Source organism: Podarcis cretensis (genome assembly GCF_951804945.1).
Source record: "Podarcis cretensis genome assembly, chromosome: 14".
NCBI lineage: Eukaryota > Metazoa > Chordata > Lepidosauria > Squamata > Lacertidae > Podarcis > Podarcis cretensis.
Window position 1 is genome coordinate 36,304,615 of NC_137183.1, and position 22,642 is coordinate 36,327,256.

Sequence of the window (22,642 nt, forward strand, 5' to 3'; positions counted from 1 at the left end):
AAGACTCATCAATGGCCAGTTGCCAACTTTTGTTCATGGGCAGCTCCTGTGGCTCCTACATGTCATAAATTTCACACAATTTATGCCTGTCCAGTTGCTGTTTAAAAGCACAGAAGCAGGACCAGTAAAAAGAAATTGGCAAGTGTTACACAGACATGGCTTTGATCTTTCACTTTGGGCATCTATTAGCCTTGATCCCCCCCCAGCATTAAAATGGTGCTATCTGCAACCAACCTCACAGGGTGCTCGTTTGGATGAAGATAAAGGTTGTGAAAGCATTTTGCAAATTAAAAATTAGACTCGCTATGAAAGCAAAGTGCTTTATAAACATTTATCTTCACCAGAAAAAAGTCCTTCAAACACTACACTGAAGTAGTCTACTGTTCTTTTGATTTTACAGACTAGTGTAGTCAACTGCTGTTTTTGTAGTGTTTATTTTGTAAGGTGTTAGGGGCTGAGTGCTTCCTGGAAACCCCTCCTCTTCTTATTCCAAAAATTGTGGCCAACTGGCTGCAGTTACTTGGTGGTGAATTAAAAGCACTTTGCATATGCACAGGGGAACTCTTGCTCCTTGTATCTTATATCCCTGAGTGAGCTCCTGGCTGGCTGTGACCTGCTGTTTCATCCTTCTTGAAATCTCTCTTTCTCTCTTTGCAGCATATCCAGCAAGGAGTTGTCTGAGCTGATTGAGAAGTTGCAGAAAAATGCTGACCAGGTGGAAAAGAACATTGTGGAAGCAGACTCTAAGATGCAAAACGTGAGTTTATTTTATTTCAGCATTCTTATATGCCACTTTTAATTTTTTTAAAAAATAACCTCAACATGGTTTTTACATAGAAATGAATCATATCAATAATGGTGCAGCAATAAAATTGCTAGCACATTTGCAAAGCTAAGCAGGCTCTGGTGTGGTTTCAAATAGGATGGGGCCGTGTGTTGAAATTCCTGGACTAGATGACCCTCAGGATCCCTTCCAACTGTTATGATTCTATGAATCAAACACAAGAAAACTTAGATAAAAATACAATAAAAAACTAGCAATAAAATAAGATCAGTATAAAACACAGAACCAGAGGTTGAAAAAAAGTAACATTAAACAAAATGTGGCTTCTGAACATTTGGGGGAACCAAATAAGGTGACATCCACACCATATATTTAAAACACATCTAAAGCAAATGGTTCTGCCAACCTAGCAGTTCGAAAGCACGTCAAAGTGTAAGTAGATAAATAGGTAGCGCTCCGGCGGGAAGGTAAATGGTGTTTCTGTGCGCTGCTCTGGTTCGCCAGAAGCGGCTTAGTCATGCTGGCCACATGACCCGGAAGCTGTACGCCAGCTCCCTCGGCCAATAAAGCGAGATGAGCACCGCAACCCCAGAGTCGGCCACAACTGAACCTAATGGTCAGGGGTCCCTTTACCTTTACCTTTAAAGCAAATGGTGTCCTCCAGAGAATCTGTAGTTTGTTAAGGATACTGGGAATTCTCTAACAGTGTTCTCAAAACCTGTACAAAGCTATTTTTTCTAGGCTTCCTTTTGGGTGAAACATCAGTTCAGACCAGTTTAAATGTAAATGCAGCCTAAGGTGACAAATGTCCATCTCTAATTATACAATTCAGATTGTAAAATAGGCTTAGTTCCTACTTTCTAACCTAGCAACGGTTATTGTTTTGCAGGGCTTGTCCTACCATTAGGCAGTGGAGGCATTTGTCCCTTAGCGCTGCCCCATCGACCTTTGTCTGCCTTCAGCCAGCCCCATCTGCCTGCCTTGGGACTTGGCATTGGCTCCCTCCTCCTCTTCAGTCTCAGTGTTCCCTTGTAGAACTAAGCAGGCAGGAAGAGGTTGGGGGACAAAACTAGAAGGAGCTGGCTCTGCTTGCCATTGACTCTGGCTCTACAGACTATTTGGGCTTCCTGCTTTCCATCCTACCAGTCCCAATGGGTACCAGCCATCTCTGCCATTGAGCAGAGTGAGCCAGCAGCCTCTGGCAGCTGATCTGTGTTGTGTGGTGGCAGCTCCCCACCTCACCCGGCTACTCCTTTTGAGTCCCTAACCATTCTCCTCTCCCAGAGCTCTGCTATAGTAGTCCCCTGGCCTGATGTATGGTGAAGGATGCTGTCATAGAATTGTAGAGCTAGAAGGGACCCCAAGGGCCATCTAGTCCAACCCTTTGCAATGCAGGAATCTCAACTAAAGCACCCCAAAAGATGGCCATCCAACCTCTGCTTCAAAACCTGCAAAGAAAAAGAGTCCACCACCTTCCAAGCGAGTCCCTTCCGCTCTTACCGCCAGAAAGTTCTTCCTGATGTTTCGTTGGAATTTACTTTCTTGTAACTTGAAGCCATTGGTTTGGGTCCTGCCTGTCATCACTCTTGATGCTCTGGTCAGCCTCTGTACCTAGAAGGAAGGAGGTGCCAACTCTACTGTTTCATTAGGAGTCCCATTCTCTTAATGTTCTAACCTCACAGCTCTATTGATTCTGCTTCTGTTTAACAATACAAACCATCTCAAAGCTGTGAGTGAAGAACAGAAGTGGGGTGGATCTGTTTAGAGTGATCCCTGGATCAGTTCTTCTTCCCTGTAGGTTTGGGGGGTTAGGAAGAGGACCCGAGATACTTCTTTTTGTGCTATGTTGATTCTGCTGTTTATATAAGCCTACTCTCCCTTTCCAAACACTCTCTCAGGACCTGCACAAGCTTAAGGCCGGTCAACCTGCTGAGTACCAAGACCTCACGGCAGATAAGCTAATAGAATCCGATAAGCTACTCTATGTCCTGGATGGGGATGCTGCCATCGCTCGCCATATGAAACACCCACAGGGGGATATGATCACAGAAGAGTGAGTCTGGGGAAGCCAGTAGGGCAGGGGTGGGGAAGTGGATCTGGGCAGAGTGCTAGATCCAGAGTTGGGCCCTGCTTTTGTGCGCTATTTTGACAAATGGGTGGGGCAGGTGATTAAAAATTCAAGCCAAGGGAGCAGGCAGAGGCTTATCTCTGTTCTTAGCATGGTGGGACTACAGTGCTCAGATCAGAGATAAGCTACTGCCTGCCGCCTTGTAAAGAGCACCACAGCACTAAGCAGCACAGGACTAAGATGAAATATAAGCTTAGCTAACACTTAGGTTGGAGATAACAGATCTCCACACCTAATATCATATGACATCAGTTGACGGACAGGTGGGTCTAGTTTGCCCCAATGGCCTTGCAGGCCAAATTTAGAGGCCTAATGTACTCAATTAGGCCCATGGGCCAGAAGTCTCTCCCCCACCCCCTGCAAAAAGGGATGGTGCTTGATTTGAAACTTTCATCTAGGGGTGAGCAAATCTGTCTGTTACCAGTCGATGCCATTTTAGCACGCCCTCAACCATAAGTCCAGGTTTGAGGGCCAACATACATATTTTGATTTAAAGCACATTCTCCCCACCCCACCCCCCAAAATGCATTTCTATACAAATTTTCTCTCAAAATGCATATAAAATATATATTTTGATATATATATATCTATTCAAACCAACACATTAGGCTAATTCAAGTCAGGTCTTCTACCACCCCATTTATCTTCACAACAGCCTTGTGAGGTAGGTTAGGCTGAGAGAGTGCGTTACTGAGTAATTAGTGTAGATCCTTAAAATCCACACTTGGAAAACATAATTAATTGATATGACATTTTTGCAATGTGGGGTAGGAGGTTTTTTTTTGGGGGGGGGTGTCCAAAATGTTTCACTTTGAGGAAAGTAGTATTGCAGTTAGGGGAGGGGGAATCATTCGTCTATACGTTGTTCAGAGAAACCAGTAATTGCTTGTATTCTCTCTCCTTCCATCAGCATCCGGCAACTAAAGGAGAGAGTGGGCAACTTGCGTGTGAAACATGATCAGATCTACAACTTCACCCCACAGGAAATTGAGCCTCAAGTCAACTGGACCACGGTGATTGAAGAGAAGCAGGTGAGTAGGTGCTTTGCATCCAATTAGTGAACATCTGATCTGTTTTTTCTTTAGATTGGAGCCATTTCTTCCAAAATATGGGCTTTGGGGGCATCCAGCACAGCACTAAGTGGAGTTTTCCTGCACATCTCCCTGGAACTAGAGATGTAGTGCAGTAGAGAGAGAGAGAGCTGGGCTTGAACTTTTCTCCCTCTTGTGCTAGATTTCTGTTTGCCAAAGAGCCTTTTTTTAATCCATTCTGGGCCTTAACTAAACATGACGTTAATTGCCTGAATCCAGGTAACTTGCATGGGGGATATTTGTTTGTTTTGGTAGGTAAGTGGCGGGGGGGGGGAGTTGAAGCCACAGCAGCATTTTGGACCAGTGGCAGAGAATTTAGCTCATCCTCCAGCATACCCTCCAAAAGACCAACCCCTCACCCCAAACAGTTGTTTACAAACCTTTCTTTTGCTCCATCCCCACCCTCTGCAAGCCCAATACGTCTCAGACTTCCCTTTAACTGCTAATTGCACATTTTAAAAAGTTCACATTAACGTAATCCATGAATTATAAGCTTTGCCTAGTTTCCTTATGTATTATTTAGATTTCCTATCTCAACCACAATGTCCCAGAATGGGCTACAACAGTAAAATACGCAATTATAAAACAAATAAAACAGTTACAATCAGAAAACAATAAAAGTGGGGGGAAACCCCTATTAAGAACAGCTCCGTATATATAAACCAATTTAAAACAATTCCAAGTTAAAATTTAAAACAATTCCATCACTGGGATGAAGGTCCCTTATTTGTATGGGGTGGGCATTCAGAAATGGTACCTTCCACCTGTGGGCTGGCAGGTGGCCCAAGAATACGTGGAGCCAGAAGTAATAACAGGCGGAGCCAGAGCCAATGACAGACAGAGCCTGTCCCCATCCTCCTCCCTGCTGAGTTCTGCAAGGGTTAACACTAAAACTAAGGAGGAGGATGTGTTGCCACCTGGAGTGGTAATTAAGGAGGTAGGTAAACAGGTGGGGGGCTGGCTGAGGGCAGATTGAGGTTGGTGGGGCAGCCCCCCATTCATCTGGATGGACCTGTCTCCATCAACCCCAAGTCTAGCCATGAATGTACTGAAAAGCTCACGCAGCGTCAGTTGTCTTGAATGAAAGTCCTGCCCCCGCCCCACTCGTCAGGTGCCTGGGCACTGTTAATCAGCTCACAAAATGGGGTAGAGAGATAAAAGCTTTAGGCTGCCAGATCTCTTCCCCGCTGTTGATTTTTGCTCCTCTTCCAGTTGCTTTGTCAGCTTCCAGTTGCAAATCCCCCCCAAATCCTCCCTGGCTGCTGGCTGGAGATGCCCCCTAGCTTTTGGCTTAATGAGAGGCTTTGTGCAGCAGCCCAGGTTCTGCTAGCTTTGCAGTTCTGTCTCTGGGCTGCCTGGCGAGAGCTTCCCTCCCTTTGCCAGGGGCAGGGCACGGCTATCCAGCATCACAGGAGGGAGCCTTCTGCATCTTGGCTGAGCGCCATCCTGTGCAAAATTGCAACAAGTGGGCTTAAAACAGGGCACTTTTGTTTTGGAGGAAGGGAAAGACAGCAGCAACAACAACAATCTAGATACTTGCACCTAGAGACGGGAGACACATTCAGTTCAGTTTGCATTAAAAGGTGAACTTTCATTCCAAAACAAGATGCAAGCTAAAATGCACTTCGCTGAATTTTGCAGTGTATGCCAAATCAGTGTAGACCAGCTGTCCCCAACCTGGTGCCCTCCAGATGTTTCGTACGGCAGCTCCCATCAGCCCCAGCCACCACTGGGACATCTGGAGGTAGCGCTGCATTGAAATGTGTCCTCTGGTTTCTCAGACATTTTTGGCCCCGCCTAAAGGGGTTGGTGATTTGTTGCCTCGTTCCCAAGACTCTCGCCTTTTCATTTGCAAGGTAGCCAAGGGTGGTGTCTTTGTTTCCTTCCCTATAAACATTTCTTCAGTGCACTGCAAACTCTCTGGCTGCCCATGCTTGCTGATTTGAAAAAGAAGAATAAGAAAAAACAACCTATGGGAAGAGTTACCTGTCTTCCCTTTAATTGAACATGGTTTATTTAAATGGTCTTTATTGAAATGTGGGCACCCAGGAAGGCTGCAGAATGCAGACTGCTAGAGACATTGTTTGTAGAACGACAGAAAGGACGCTCAACAGCATCCACCTGCCATCTCAAAAATAAGGCAAATGCCACAAAATTCCTACATCCCACCCATAAGGATTTCCCTGTCCTCTTTGATAATTTCCAAGTGCAATTTCTGATGAGGAATGTTAAAAAAAAATGCAGGAGGAATTTTTGGCACAGAACTGTCTGCATGCTGGTGTAGATCAGTGTTCAGCCATCGGTTCCCAGGCATTGTTGGACTACAACTTCCATCAGCCCCAGCCAGCTTAGCCAATGGTCAGGGATGATGGGAGGTGTAGTGCAACAACACCTGGGGAATCCAAGGCTGCAGAACATTGTCTGTGGACAATACTAAGCTAAACAGGCTGATGGGTTGACTGTATAAGGCAGCCTCCTGTGCTGCTATGTTCTTGGCCTGCTTTGTTTGCCAGGAGTTTGGCGGAAAGACTGGAACCTCCCACTTTTCTTTTACCACTAGGAAATACTGAACAGCAAGGGTTTCGGCACTGACTTGCCATCAGTCAACGGTCAGGTGGAGGAGCACAACATCTTCCATAATGAAGTGATGGCTATAGGACCACACATCAGCAAGGAAGGTGACAAGGTATCATGTGCTTCTAATGCCTGCTTTGCAGTTCTTCGTCAGGTGGGGAGGAGGGGGAGAGGGGACAGAATTGGCTTTACAGTGGTACCTTAGGTTACATACGCTTCAGGTTACATACGCTTCAGGTTACACACTCCGCTAACCCAGAAATAGTGCTTTAGGTTAAGAACTTTGCTTCAGGATAAGAACAGAAATCGGGCTTTGGCGGCGCGGCGGCAGCAGGAGGCCCCATTAGCTAAAGTGGTGCTTCAGGTTAAGAACAGTTTCAGGTTAAGCACGGACCTCTGAAACGAATTAAGTACTTAACCCGAGGTACCACTGTATGCAGTTCTTGTGCCTTTAACCAGTGACAGGAGAAATCCAACTGGTGTAGCTTTTCCCTGTCACAGGGGCTCCAATGATGAGGAAAGCTGAACCTGTTGGATTTCTGCCTGATGTACCCCAGCTAAAGGTTCAGGAGCTTCAGGGATCTCTCAAAAAGTGATTCAAACACAGTTCAAGGTCCAACACCACCTTGTGTAGTGGGTTTGAGTAAGTGTTACAGATGTTACTTTGTCCTACCTAACTCTAGCTTCTCTCCTTTCTCCTCCACAGCCTACATAGTCTTTAAATGAGAGACTCTGTAAGCTTTACTCTTGGAATGAGAGAGGTTATTTGTTGGGGCTGCCCAGTTGGGCCTTTTCAGTGGTGGTTCCCCATTTGTGGAATGCCTTCCCTAGTGAGGTGTGTCTGTCTCACTATTATTAATTTTCAGGAAGTATTTGAAAACATTTGTATTTACTGTTTACTGAATCTATTTTTATAATGTTTTAACTATTTTAGAATGCTTAAGATAAAGCTTATGTGCTGGCTGCTCTGGGCTCTTTCGGGAGGAAGGGTGGATACAAATCTAATAAATAAATACTCAACGAAACAATTTTGCCGTGTGTTATAACTGTCTCCCACAGCAAACACAAAAACACACCAAGACCATGTGTTGTAGTGGTTAGAGAACCAGACGAGAGAGGAGAGGATTTCCTTGGTATAGGATCACTGGAGGAAGGATAGTATAAAAATCTAATACACAAATCGGGGTAGCTAACCTCCAACACAAAGGCTTCATCTGCTCCCCTCCATCATATTTCCCCCCTGCCCTTCCCAAAGACTCACTGATTTTGGCAAGAAGAGCAAAAAGAAAAAGAAAGGAGTTAGACAGAACCCAGTACCCTCTTGGGGGATGCAAATCGCCTCTTCCCCAGTGATTGATTGATGATTTGATTAAAAGCTGCATGCACGTAGCAAGTGTGTTTGCTTTGGGAAGTGTCGTAGCAACCCTCTGTTGGGGGCCTTGTCCTGTCTTTTGTTCATCTTCTCTTTGTTTGTTTCCAGGAATATATGAGTGGGCTCCAGGTGAAATATCAGAAACTGCTGGTAAGACCTTGTTCTTTTTATTTTCCATCCTCGAAAGTTCAGGGACTAACTTTGGTACATCCAAGCAGGTCAGAGTCCCATTCATACCATATACAAAGCATATTTAATGTACACAGCTTCCCCCAGAGAATCATGAGAACTTTGGTTTGTTAAGAGTGCTGGGAAATGTAGCTCTGTGAGGGCTGTGAACTACAGTTCCCAGGACTCTTTGGAGGAAGCCATATGATTTACGTGTGTGTTACATGTATGGTGTGGCTGAGACCTTGGTTGGCATGCTGTGCCCCATCTGAATTAAGACAGCGCTGAGGAGGATACCTGCATACTTGCCACCTTTCCATAGTTCAAAATGTACTCAAGGCAACTTACAACATGAAAAAAAATACATAATTATAAAAATAACAAAAGTACTCATAAATAAAACATCAAAAAGTACACAACCAAATTGAAAATGTCCACATAAATCATAATAAGATATAAAAATAAAGATGCACAAAATAATATCAATAACAACCCGCCCAGCAACACCCGCCTAAGCTGTATCCCAGTGCACGAAGCCTTGATCAGTGCCAATAAACATTTAAGGGCCCTTTGAGTCATACCCTGAGTGTGCTCTCTGTTGTTCCTTGCTTTGATCAGAGCTTGGCCAAAGTGCACAAGATACTTTCACTGCTATTCCTTCCCTGCCCCTCCCATTCCCAACTCAATGTGGTCTAGAATCTTGACACCAGGAGACAGGAGTGCACATGTTATGTATTTCACAGTAGACTTAGCCCTCTCTCGAGTTGCTCTCTGTGACTCCCAATCTCCAAGCCTTGATGGTTGGCAAAACTCCCTCTCTGCTTGCAGTCAGGATCCCAACAGAGGCAGCAGGATTTGAACTCGCTCCAGGATTACATGCAGCGCTGCACCAACAAGCTCTACTGGCTAGATCAGCAGGCTAAAGACAGGATGCAGTTTGACTGGAGTGACCGTAACCTCGACTACCCAAGCCGCCGGCGCCAGTATGAGGTACATTTTCTCCCCAGAGCTTATCCCCCCCCTCAGGAGGCAGTTTGACTTTGAGATCTGTGTGGAAAACGCATTCTGGCATTTGGATCTGAATTATTCAGCCTGAATCGAAGCTGAAGGGCAGAAATATATTAAAGGAGGTGGTAATCATCGTGAATTCCAGTATGAACTAATCTGATCTGTACATCTTAAGAAATCACAAGCCCTTTGTACACACTATACTTTCAAAGCACATCCAAAGCCCATTTCTCCCCTCACAAAATTCTGGGCCCCGTAGTTTGTTAAGGGTTGCTGAGAATTGTAAATATGTGAAGGGTAAACTCAGTGCTCAGAATCCTTTGGGAAAGAATGTGTTTCACATGTGCTTTACAGTTAGTGTCTACACAGGTGTCAGATAAATGGTGTTAGTGGTGATATTGTTGTTGCTAATTGCATTGCACAATTTTAGACTGTAAACTGCTCAGGATTGGGACCTGCCTTTGCTACTCTGGTTTGTATCCAACTACGTGATTTTCAGACTAGACCAACTTCCATCAGTGGGTCTACTCTGGGTATGACTTTTAGATACAAAACTCTTTAAGTGTTACATACATTGGGTGATAGCCAACTTAGCTGTCCTCAGAGCAGATCCATAAATTTCAATGGGTCTCCTCTCAATACGATGAACATCGGCTATCCATTTTTATTTATAAATTCAATTAAGGAAAATAAACCTGGCAAGGAGACAGAATAAGTAACCTGTGGAGAGAAGCTTTGTAAACTCCAACGACCTCGATCCAACTAAAGGCCCTGTGTGGAATGGGGCTGAAACCAATGTTTCCTTGACCTGCTTAGAGTCATGGCAATAGTGTTAGTAGGAAATTCAGAAGTGTCGGTCTCTGCATGATAGTCACAGCCACACCCCTTCGAAGACTACGCAATAATAATAACCAAGGATGCATTGCAACCATCAATGCAGATCTCCATGTGTTACCTTTCACCTGAATCTAATAATTTCCTGTGCCTGTACATGGGGAAATGATTTGGACTGCTCCAATATCTGTCTTTTCCTTAAAGTTCCATTGTACATAAGAGAACTTGCACACCAGTCTCTTGAAACTGAAGCCCCTTGTGTTTTCAGTGTTCCTCAATGCTTAGTGTTGGGAGCATATAGCGGCTGAAAAGCTCCCCTTTCGTGCTGAGTGGCTCTAAGCACACTAGAGACAGGGGCCCTGCTGCAGAAATAGTAATGGGGGCTGAATCCCCCTGGACCACTCTGCCCGACTGGGTTGTGGACCAACCAGACATAAGATGGTAACATCTCTGCTTCCTTCCTTCTCCCTTTAGAATTTCATCAACCGGAATTTGGAAGAAAAAGAGGGAGCGATCAACAAGCTGCATGAGGACGGCAATAAGCTACTGGCCCAAAGTCACCCTGGGAAGATCCCCATTGAGGTGAGTTTGGTTCCCGATCAGAGTCTCTCTTGGTCCCTGAGAGGTGTCTCCCCGCCACCGCCCTTCTGTGACCTACTGAGCATTACTTGCTACCCTCTTGCTTGCAGGCTCACATCGAGGCAGTCCACGCTGACTGGAAGGAGTACCTCAACTTGCTTATCTGTGAGGAGAGCCACCTCAAGTTCATGGAGGACTATCACCAGGTACCTTTCCATTGAGGATACTTAGGAGGGGCTGTCAGAAAATGCAGCAGTGCATCTTTGCCCTCTAGCAAGACGGCTCCCATTCAGGATCTTAACCAACCAACCAACCAACCAACCAACCAACCAACCAACTTCCTTCAGGATACTGTAAACCTCAATTGGAGTTGGTCCTACTCAGAGAAGACCTGTTAGAATTTAAGACTAATTTAGGTGCATTAATTTCAGTGGGTTATACTCAGCTAAGTCTGGAGTAGACCCATGGAAGGACCTGAGTCAGTCATGCCCATTAATTTCAGTGGGATTGCAGAGTGGAACTTGCATTGAATCCAACACAGTGGATCTACTCCAAAGAGAATCCCTAGTATCCCTACTGTTGTGCCCCCTTGTGCTTTACCTGGTACCTGTGAAGACCCCATTTTGAGGGGCCCAGTTGTCTTTTCTTTTACCTTTTGGCAGTGGCTGGCTTGAGTGCGGTTGACTTAAATGATTTAGATCAGGAAGGAAAAAAACACCAATTGGGGGAGAAAAGGCTGATTGTGGTTGTCTCCTGAAATTTGCTCTTATTTCTAGATGTGACCACTGCTGCTCCAAAAAGGTTGGGCACCACTTTCTGTGAACTGTTCCTTTGCTCAGTTTTCTGATTTTTCTTTTCCAGCTGATATTCAACATTCCATGACCCCTGGTGATCACTGAGCATGCTCAGTCCTCGGGTGTTTGGGGGTGTGTGTTTTTTTAGAGGAGGGAGGGATTTTCCCCACCTTACTTAAGTATTTTTTTAATAATATTTTATATTAATTTTAACATATAAATTATAAAATGTACCACAAAATCTATCACTTATACAATCTTTTTAGACTTCCCTCAGCAGCTCTGATGATCCACCGTTTTAATCACTTCTTATGCAATTCTTAACTTTATATTGCCTTTACATCTCTTAACGGATTATCCTCCCCCTTGTCCATTTTTACAATATTTCTAATAATACTCCTCACAAAACTTCTTGCAACCCTTACTTAAGTTTTTTTTTTTTAAGGGGGGGGGGGAGTATTTCTACAATCCTTGAGATTTCCCCAAACATGCTCCATTGTGTCTCTGCTTCCACCAGCATGGCAGCACTAAGGGAGCGATGAGATGGGTGGCCATAAATGGAACAGTTAGTGGCAGTGTTGGAGGCCCAGAGGCCTGGTTGTCCCATAGAGCAGCTGTGGGCAGATTTCAGCCTTGAAGGATATGCTTTGTTTTCCCCACCCCACAAACCCTGAGATCCACCACACAGGGCCTGGTGCAAAGGGCACACACTTCTGAGCCCAGGGATTTGTTCTGAGCAAGTGAGTCAGATGTTGTCATTTGCAGGGGAGGACAGCAGGGAGGTGGCTTTCCCGATAATCAAATAGCAAGCTGTCCTGCCAGACAGTTTGTCTAGCACGTCTTTGTATTAAGCAAGCAGGTACCCAGGTTGGATGCTGCAATGCTTGCTTGTATGGGAAACAGCCGAAGGAGCTGGTGAGAAAACAATCTTGCCCGACCTGTTTTACCCCCCTTCGTCACTCTTTCCTGAACCTCTTTGCCGTCAGGTGTTACTGATCAAGCAGGCATCTGCCTTCTGCAGGTGGCTCAGAAAGGCAGAGGCTCCCAGATTCTGTGCTCCGATTGTCCTCAGGGCAAAAGCAGGCATGTCTCTTTGCTTGGAGATTTCCCTAGTTAGCAGGTAATATTTTGCTGCCCTTCATTTTTCTCTGGTTGATTGTAGTAGGAGTAGTAGTTTTTGACTACTTGAATTTTAGGCAACTGTGGGGGGGGGTCCTTTAAAACACCCCTATGCAGGCTCCCACTTTTGTCTTTAGGGTGCGATAGACTATAGCATAGTGGCAGAGCACCTTCTGCAGGTAGGGCTGGGGTAGAACGCTGCCCGAAATCCTGGACAGGTCAGTGTAGACAATACTGAGCTAGATGGACAAAGGTTCGATGTTGTACAAGACAGCTTCCTTTCTCTTATGTTCCTATGTGACCAGATGAAAGGGACAACAGTCTCTTTAATAGTTGCACTGAAGGGGTGATTGGGATACATTGGGATAGATTGGTGCTTTTCACAGAGGTGGGAGAAAAGCTTGTCCTCTTTTGCAGGTTGTCACCCACTTCCTGTTTTTTAAAATACATAAATTCCCAAACCCTAAAAGAAACAAAGCACAAACAGTGGTGATGCCATTGCTGATCCAGCCTGAACCTACCTGTCCCAAACTCATTTTGTTTGTTGTTTGTAGGCTGACATTCAACATATACATTCAGATCCCAGGGCAGTTTCCAATCATAAAATAAACACCAGACAATCATAAACAATTGAAACATAACCCTTCATAAAATGAATATGGGGAGGGTGGGGAAGGATGGCAGAAGAAGGGATGGGGGGAAATTTAGGTTTGCATTTTAATTCACAGTTCCTGAATACACAAACTGGATTTCCTTCAATGTCACAGTTCTCTGAATTTTGCAGTGTGGTTGCTGCCAACCAGTGTGTTCAAAAATGCATAGATTACAGAAAAGTGTGCTTAAAACTGCACCTGTTAGGGAAAGAACAAATGCAAAAATGCATTATATTGGAGATATTGCCTTGCAAAAATATGTACATTTGTCAAAATTGTATACGGAAATGTGTTGATTAGGAAAAATTCACACTAAAATACTCACGTCGTTGTTGTTGTTTTTTTAAAAAAAATCACAAATAGCTGCAGAAATCCAGAGAACTAAATTTAAGGTTGGAAAAAAGAGATAGAGGACCAAAATTGATAGATTCAGTCGTCCCTGAATCTATTTTGTTTAAGATAGGGCTGGAACCAACTCCCATAAGCCCCAGCTAACATGGCGGATGGTCAGGGAAGACATGAGGTGTAATCCAGCAATATTTGGAGGACCACAGGCTCCCATCCCTGATGTGGAAGAGAGAATAGTATTTCATTTCTCTAGAACCCCCCATGCCAGGGCCTGTAGCTTCTCCTCCTTCTCCTCCACTCTACCAACAAGTGAATTATTGCCTTGCAGGGAGAGGGGGAGGGGAAAGTGTCCACACCCCTTTGTGACAGTCATGTTGTGAGGGTGCAGTACATTGTTTTTCTGTCTCAAAGATGATCCCTTGACTTTTTTGAGTTGCTTCCCACCCCAAACAGTTCCAAAAAGATGCTAAGGATGCCCAGGACCTTCTCAGGAAAGTGGACACAGACCTGGACCAGAAATACAGCCCAGATTTCAAGGATCGATACCAGATTGAATCTTTGCTGAGGGAGCTGGAGGCAAGTATTGAGTGTGAGAGTTGACTGCAGCTGCACATCACACTGAGCTATGGCCCTGCCCCCTCTGCTTTTGGCCAGCACAACTTTGTCCATATCCCATTGTCTGCCTTGATCGTCTCTTCCCTGGTGCATCAGGATTTTGCCTTGTCTTCACCAGGACCAGGAGAAGGCCTTGGACAAGTATGATGATGTGGTGAAGTCCCTGCAGAAGCGCAGCCAGCAGGTGCTCCCTCTGAAGTTCCGCCGGGAGACCCCGCTTAAGCCCATCCCAGTGGAAGCGCTTTGTGACTACGAAAGTGAGCGGGTAAGAAGCAATGTTGCCCCTTCTGCTCATCACAGGATGACGCAACGGGCAAAAGATCTGCCTGGTAAATTCAGGTAGGGTAGGGGATATACTTGGGTACACATTTGAATGAGACCATACCTGGCTTGCATTTTCTGAAACAATTACCCAACTGAAATGTCAGTATCCTTTGAAATTCATACTTCTCTGAATTTTGCAATGCGGTTCTCTAACCAAAATGTGTGTCTATTGGGGAAAATCTTCCAGTATGGTATTGAGACTGCTGCTAAAACAAGGGGGGGCGGAGCTCCATTTTAGCAGCATTTTCAATGGAAATTGTTCAATACTATTGGAGTGAAGTGGACTTTCCTTCCCACTGTCATTCATGGGGGAAATGATCCTTGCTCCAGCAAAGGAACAGCCAGAAGCTCACTTTAAGTTCCTGGTTGTTTATTTGAAGCCACATCAACATCTACCTGAAGTTATGTCAGGTGTGGAGCAGGTGGACCTGGCCAAATGAGGAGGTCTTGTGGGCCATATTTGGTCTACAACAGGCTGAAGGTTCCCAACCTTTGAACCAGCCCACCTGTAGAGCCAAGCTTTGTTTTCTCGGTCAGTGTTTGTCTGGTCTCAGGGAGAGGTCTTTTCAGCCACTGGCTAAAAGACCCCCTTTTAACCAGTGGTACCAGGTGCACTCCTGGGACCACTGTGGGTGGGAGAAATGATACGAGTGCTTATCCTGAACTCTTTCTACCCCAGTGCCAGATCTCTCGTGGAGCCAGATACACCTTGCACAAGAACAGTGGTGACATCTGGGAAGTTACCGACAGCGCAGGAAATGCAATCAGCGCCCCTGGCGTCTGCTTCATGATCCCCCCGACAGATCCTGAATCGCTGGCTCATGCTGACAAGTAAGTGCTCCCCGATCCAGATTGTGTTGACACGAACCAGCCATTTGACAGATTAGGATGAAGTTGCTGTCTATAGTTGGTCTGTTTTGCTTCTGTTTGTTTTGCAGCTTATTGCCGGGTTTTTGTTGTAATGCATTGTTCTTTCTTTCCTCCACGTTTTATGCCAAGCTTCATGTTTTTAATTATTTTAAGGAGGCTCCTTCTATGTCAAACGTCTCATAAATTGTATTAATAGTAGCAGTAATAATGCTAGTGCCAAGCAGTCCTGGTGGCTTCTTTGTTGGTTCAGACAGAGGCCTTCCTTTTGTCTATTTCCACATTCATTTTAAGCATGAAAGTGCTTCCTATTCCCCACTATTTGCCCAACTGGCTCAATCTCTTCTTGTCCCACAGCATCACCGGTCAGTATCAGAGCGTGAAACAGAAGATAGCTGGCACCAAGGGCCTTCTGCAGCAGCGATATGATGGGCTGAAGGCAGACAGCATTGGAGGTCGGTGTCCCACACCATGCCTGGGGGAATGCTTGAGTTCCACACTTAAAATGGAAGGGCCATTAGCTCATCACAAGCAGTGAATGAGTTCAAATTCAGCAACTATGCATACCATGCACCAAAAAATGCTGCAATTCTGGAAACCCGAATTAGAATTCTGTGATCTGTTTACTGTATATTATGCAAATGTATGTGCAGAGATCTCTTTAGTAATATGGTTGTGTGGAGGGTCATAGTTCAGTAGCAGAATCTGTGCTTTCCATGCAGAAGATACATTTTGGTGTGATTCGGGGAAAATGTGAATTCAATATGACTGCATCTTATGCAGAGGTTCAGTTCCAAGGGTTCTGCGTATACACAAAAGCGCTTATGCTCAAACCACCCCCACATGACCACCCTTACTTTTCCGGAGCTGGCTTGGTGAGCAGGCCTCGCCCAATAAGCAAGGCAGAGAGTTTAAAAGTGCACATTTAATTGGCACAATTTCAACCAGCTGGCATTCAGCCACGTGAGGCTGAAATCGCACAAGTTAAATGTGGGTAAGATGGGATTGTACTGTACTGCTTTGAAATTTGTTAGAAAAGTGACATCACAATATTAGCCTCCTTAGCAGCACAATTTATGAGAAGGCCCCTTGTTGGGATAGTCTAAGGGCCTTAGCCACTATTTCTCCACTTCTCCCAGCAAATGTTCTTGCTGACCAGGGATCCAAACATAAAACCTTCTGCTCCACCTGCTGCAGCTGTTGTTTTTTGCCTCAGATGCAGCATCAGTCCAGGGGCGACAGCTGCTGGCGGGGCTGGAGAAAGTGAACAGTGAGTTGGATAAGCAAGAGAAGGCCATCACGGCAAACCTGCGGCCGCCGCTAGAGCAAAGCCGGGCAGTGCAGGACAGCGCAGAGCGATCCAAGGATCTTAAGGTAAAGTCTCTCCCCCCCCCCCAATGCTATTCTGCAGTGAGTTGATAGAATGGCAATTGGTTGATCACGCCATTGTAAATTACAGGTAAGGGGGATACCATTGTTGAATGCAGATAGAAACCTGCCCTTAAGATAGGAACGTGGCATGGGAGGAAGAGGTGTTGCCTTCATTCCCACAAGATGTAGTGATTGCCACTAACATGGGCAGCTTTTAAAGAGGGTTAGACAAATTCATGGGGGAAGACAAAGCTATGTTCTCCTTCCACTGTTGGAGGGAGGATGACTATGAATACCAGTGAATTGCAAGGGGGGGGGGAGGGTGCTATTGCACCCAGGTCCTGCTTGTCGGCTTCCCAAGGACAGCTGGTTGTTCACGGTGGGAACAGGATGCTGCATCTAAGACTTTATAGAATCTTTATTCTCAATAGTGATGAAACCCACAGGTGGAGAAAACAGTGAAGCTGCATCTTACATGCATTTGACTTGCATGATTTCAACCATACATGGCTGAAAGCAGGCTCGTGAAGGATAGGATAAAAGGCTGTTGGGAAAGGGCTGCTTGGCCTTTGGCTTGTGAAAGATCTTGTCGGAAATCCTCACCACTGCACCAAAATGCTGAAGAGTTTTCATGAGAATTTCTTTTTTAATCTCAAATTACTGCCGAAATGTGGGGAACTGTATTTAAGATTTAAAAAGAGAGAAACTGAGTGCTCACACTGAGTTCCTCCCATCCCTAATATTGAGCCAGGCAGGATGCTATGAGTTGTATCCAGAGTTATGGACCCATCTCCCACCTACTCTGTAGCCCAGGAGGATTCTGGCTCAAGAACTCCGCTGCTCCTGGCACAGACAGCAGAGGGGCAGTGCCAAGCTCGCTTGCTCATCTGCTGCCCACCTCTCTCCCCTTTGCAGAACATCACCAATGAGGTCCGGCGTATTGAACCCGAGAAAGCACACAAGATCCAGGAGTGTGAAACCTTCATAGAGTCCGTGCCAGACACAGGAAGTGCCTCCCTGCTAAAGAACAAGGCAGAAGAGACAAACAACAAATACAACCATGTCATCCAGCTGCTTGGCGCCGCTCAGGAGAAGTAGGTGTCTGTACAGCGTCTCTGAGTCTGTTTGGAAAGGGAACGTGAAATTTCACCACCTGCTCTTGATCTTTGGGTCCTTTTGGTAGCTTGGCTCACCTGTTTGAGCTCTTGGTAAGCACCTCCATATGGTGCACCTGCTTTTGGAGGATGAGCTGCAGCTCAGTAGTAGAACACCTGCTCTGTGTGCAACCTGTATAAATCATGAACAGGAAATTAGCATATTTCTTATTTTGCATAATTTATTCTGGCTTTGCTGGTCATGGGGGACAGCCAGTATGCAGGTTCTGGAAGGAGCCCACCCAGCCCACCATAAATCTTTTGCAGCCATCTCTCTGGCTGCTGAGGCAATATCCACAATAACTTACAATGCATTGCAACCATGAACACTAGACAAAAGGCGAGGTTTTCCAGATGCCAAATACCACATTCTGCAGATATTCTGTGCTCCTGCGAAATCATAGCATCCATCCATGTGCACAGAACCCCGTCTGCTTCTTCTGCCTGAAGGGGTATCCATGTCTGTAAAGCTGTGTTTATTTGAAGAGCTGCTTTTGTCTGTCTTGTAAAGAGTGGATGTTGCCAATCGCCTTGAGAAGAGTCTGCAGCAAGGGAGGGACCTGATTTCTGGCTATGAGAACAAGTTGGCCATTGAGGACACTATTCCAGAGGACACAGGTGCCCTGGAGCGCAAGAGAGAAGAGCTGCTGGTGAGTCCTCGCTTTCAGTGGGGCGTTCAAAACAAAGGCAATGCTGCTAAACGGCCCAAATGTATCCGGACAATCACCAGTCAGTACAGTTTCTGAGGTCATCCTATTGTCCCATCTCTGGCTTAAGGGACAAGGGAGAGGGGGTCCACTTCAGCTGTGATAAGAGATGGAGGAGGAATCCACCTGGCTCCGATTCCAAAGTGGATTCACCTGATCCAATCTGGGTGGAATCATGACCTGAACTGGATCACTGGTCCGCTTCAGAATCCAGCCTGGTTCCAGCCTGTGGGTTTAAAACACAGTCAAAAGTAGGACTTGTAGGGTTGCACACTGCCTGTGTTCCCCTTTCTTTTTTCTTTAAACTAGGGCTGAGGGACTTACAGCCCTCCAGATGTTGCTGAACTACAGCAAGCTAGGCCAATGGTGAGGGATGATGGGAATTGTAGTTCAACAACATCTGGAGGGCTATAGGTGCCACACATTTGGCTTAAACACTCTAAAATAGCACTATCCAGCCACACACAGGCTGAGTGGCTAGCCCATGGGGTTCCTTGCTATCATGTACCTTTAGTGAATATAGAGAGTCCCCCCAACCCCAACAGGGCTTGATGAAATTCCATACAGCTGCTGCCAGGGTTACTTAGTCCTGTCCCCTCAAAGAACTGGGACTGCCAGGACATAAAATCCATACAATTAAAACCTCTTTGCCTGCTTTTAAATGGGCTCCTAAGACTCCACCCTGCTTTAAACCTGGTGGGTGTTTTTTTACATAGAACTTGGGATGACATCATGTCATTTGCTGGCTCATGGCAAATTTGTATGATGCTGCTTTCTTGCTTTTTGTCTTTTGTTTTATTATTGAGGCTTGTGTTTTCATTTGTACTGTGACAGATTTAAATCTTTGTGAGGCTGTCCTAGAAACGTAGGGTAAAAATGTTAACATCGTTTAAAATACTTGATTATCCATTCCCCACACCCCCCCCAACTTTTCTCCAGGCACTGGGCTCTGAATTGCAGGCCCACCAGCCTTTGCTGAGCGTGGCAGAGCAGGATCTGCAGAAAGCCAAGAAGTGCTCCAATGCCCTGGCCAGCCAGTTCCAAGAGCACTGCCCGGACATCGAGCGCCAGGAAGCTGAACTCCATAAGCTCAACCAGCGGTTCGGCAACCTCAACAAGCAAATAGATCACAGGTCAGGCTCTGAGTGGAAGAGGGGGTGAATGAAGCACTGGCAATAGAAGCAGGAGAAGGAATGTCCAAACCCCTCTTTCCCCAGCCCTGTGTCACCAGGTTATCTTGCGGAGGATGTTTTAGCTGTTTGCGTCCTCCCCATCCCTGGAGGCTCTCAAAACGGATGGTGGTTAATACATACAAATGGGAGCTGCAACTGAGAGCTGCATTAAAGGAAGCAGATAAATGTAGACTTTTTTTGCTATAAAATGGGAGAGTTCATCCAAATTCGTCAAATATTTAGTCTAGTTTTGATTAGGGCAGTGGTTCCCAATTAGCTAAGTACTGCAGACCCCCTGTTTTTCAAAAGCCAAGCCACTGACTAATTTTGAAAATGTTGCTATATCTCTCTGGTAGTTTTTGTTATGTGACCCCTTCAACATGTACCAGTGCAAGACTGGAGTGCATGTCTTCCAGGCCGCAGTCCTGCACAAGTCACATGACCTGTGTGTTTTTGGGTGCCACAGTCTCACACGAGAGCACGCCCCCCCCCATGCGATGTCCTGGACAGTTGACTGGTATACATACCATGGACCCCCTGTGATCCACGGACCACCAATTGGGAACCATTGGTCTACTCTGAGGGTGTTACAGTTAATGGCACTGTGACATTTCTGCTAATGTCCATCCCAAGCAAGTATTGTTCCGCTTCCCTTCACAGATCTCAGATGTTGCAGAAAGCAAAACTGTCCTACTCCAACTATCGCAGTGGCTACAACAACCTGAACCAGTTCCTGTGTAACGTGCCCAACTATGAGCCTCAAGAAACCGACAATGTCAGTCAAGTGGAAACCAAGCTGAGGAACCAACAGGTAATCATATAACAGAATCATAAGAGTTGGAAGGAGCTTCAGAGTTCATCCAGCTTTCTTGCCTGATTCCCTTGCACCCTGTGATAAGCTGATTATGCAGTAGGACTGTGATCCTAATCTGGCTCTGATCTGGACTGGACCCCAAATGAAATCAGGGGTCTTGCACAGCCCTAATGTTTAATTAGGGTTTTAAATGATGCAGGTAGAGAACATGGTCTGCATCATCTCCTTCCCACAGCCTGCTGCTTCCAGCTGCATGTGTAATCAGGGTTTACACAGAGTTTAACAGCCCCAATTAAACTTGTGGAGACTCTCATCTGTGTTGTCTTATTCTCCCCACCCCCAAACTTGCTGCCCAGCGGCCCTTCTGCCTTATGGCAACCCGACTGCTCTGGGAAGACCTGTTGAGACCAGAGATAATGGGAGATGTAACCCAGAAACATCTAGTAGGACCACATTAGCTATCCTGATCTAAAAGACGGTATTGCCATTGGCTTCTTGCTGTTTCACGTTTTTTACTTGATCTGTTTCTGCAGGCCCTGCTGGGGGAAATTGCCAGCAAAGAGCAAGATGTTCAGAAAGTTTCCGCCGAGGCTCAACAGTATCAGCAAGCAGTGAAGGTGAGGATGATGGGACATGGGTGGCTCAGAGAAGCAGCAGCCTGTGTGGCTAAAAGGGTTGCTTACAGGAAGAGAACAACCCCATCGCAGAGGAGATGTACTATGGAGCTGTGACGGGTTCTCTGTAAGTAGATTTTCATCTCCCTCCACTCTGCAGGACTACGAACTTGAAGCAGAGAAGCTGAGATCCATCCTTGACCTGGAAAATGGTCGCAATGGCTTCATGAGTAAGAGACCCAGAATCCAGTCTCCAGCAGCTAAAGTGAAAGAAGAGGTACTTGCTGGTATTTGACAAGCCCTCTGCCATGGTCTAAGTGGCTCATCTAGGCAGTATTTCAATATTTTTCATGTTGAAGGTCCACAGCTCAGTGGCCAAGTGTCTGCTTTGCATGCAGAAGCCCCCAGGTTCAATATCTGATATTGCCAGATAGGGCTAGGAGAGAACCCTGCCTGAAACCCTGGGGCGCCACTGTGAGTCAGCATAGGCAATATTAGATGTACCTATGGTCTGGCTCCATACAAAGAAGATTTATGTATGTGCTATGCATGTGCCTGAAGGAAACAGCAGTTGGCTCTGTGGCTTGACACCAACTTGGGTCCATTCTTGGATTTGTCTCAACAGTTTGCGTTCTTGCCTCAGCTCTGCCAAACCAGAACCAGAGTCGCTTCCAACAAAGGAAGGATGTCCTGACTCCACAGCATGACTAGGCCTCGATGTCATAAATTTGATGGGGAATGATCAAGGCTGAGAGGCACTGGGTGGAAGACACTGATCTATCCTGGGTGCCCAGAGGCCTTGTTGGGCGGTGCATCAACCAGAACTTGCTTGACTACAGAAATACACCTCTGAATGCTTCCTCCCTTGTCCAAAACCTCATCAATGGCCACAGTTGCCAACTCCCCAGAAGCATGGAAGGAGGTTGTCAGCTTCTTTTATCTAGCCTGAAAATTGGTTCCTGCAAAGCTCAGGTCCTGCTTATGGGCTTCCCATAGGCATCTGGTTTAGCTATTCTAAGAACAGGAATGTAAGACTAGATGGCCCATTGGCCTGATCCAGCATGGTTCTTCTTATGTTCTTAATACCTTTTGTTAACCTCATTTCTTTTTTCCATTCTTAGGAAGCTCTCCTGGCTGCAAAGTTCACGGAGGTGAATGCTGTCAATAAGCAGAGGCTGCAGAACCTGGAGTTTGCCCAGAATCTCTTGAGACAAGTGAGTGTGAGAAGCTTAGGCTTTAATTTGCTTCTCTCTGTTCTAGCTACTTAGTCAGAACTCTGGAAAGAGAAAGATGCACATAGGCTGGGGTGCAGACTTAAGACAGGCAGAGAATCCTAGCTGGCTGCAAGTTACAGAGCTGTTTTGTGAGAAAACATCCCAACTCTGCATGCCAATATTTAATGAGAATATGCCCATGCAGATGGCAGGGAAGGGTTCCATCATCACTTAACAGAACATGCCAGCAAGGCTTTTGAAAAAGAGGGGGTGGCAGACTAAGGCTGCAATCCTACACACACTTACTGAATATAGTGGGATTTCTAATTACGATTGTA

At 45.8% G+C, this 22,642-nt stretch overlaps 1 protein-coding gene across 2 annotated transcripts in view; it reads left to right on the plus strand.

Annotated features, from left to right (window-relative positions):
* PPL (periplakin) overlaps positions 1-22,642 on the plus strand; it is a 48,406-nt gene that overhangs the window by 21,479 nt on the left and 4,285 nt on the right. For both annotated transcript variants that reach the window (XM_079952470.1, XM_079952471.1), the window contains exons 2-21: positions 658-757; positions 2,683-2,837; positions 3,823-3,943; positions 6,564-6,689; positions 8,058-8,099; positions 8,946-9,107; positions 10,434-10,541; positions 10,649-10,744; positions 13,906-14,028; positions 14,186-14,332; positions 15,071-15,222; positions 15,616-15,713; positions 16,475-16,632; positions 17,545-17,723; positions 18,295-18,433; positions 19,430-19,623; positions 20,323-20,473; positions 21,010-21,093; positions 21,251-21,367; positions 22,212-22,304. In XM_079952470.1, the coding sequence (XP_079808596.1) occupies positions 658-757; positions 2,683-2,837; positions 3,823-3,943; positions 6,564-6,689; positions 8,058-8,099; positions 8,946-9,107; positions 10,434-10,541; positions 10,649-10,744; positions 13,906-14,028; positions 14,186-14,332; positions 15,071-15,222; positions 15,616-15,713; positions 16,475-16,632; positions 17,545-17,723; positions 18,295-18,433; positions 19,430-19,623; positions 20,323-20,473; positions 21,010-21,093; positions 21,251-21,367; positions 22,212-22,304 (2,545 nt within the window). The remainder of the gene's footprint in view (positions 1-657; positions 758-2,682; positions 2,838-3,822; positions 3,944-6,563; positions 6,690-8,057; positions 8,100-8,945; positions 9,108-10,433; positions 10,542-10,648; positions 10,745-13,905; positions 14,029-14,185; positions 14,333-15,070; positions 15,223-15,615; positions 15,714-16,474; positions 16,633-17,544; positions 17,724-18,294; positions 18,434-19,429; positions 19,624-20,322; positions 20,474-21,009; positions 21,094-21,250; positions 21,368-22,211; positions 22,305-22,642) is intronic.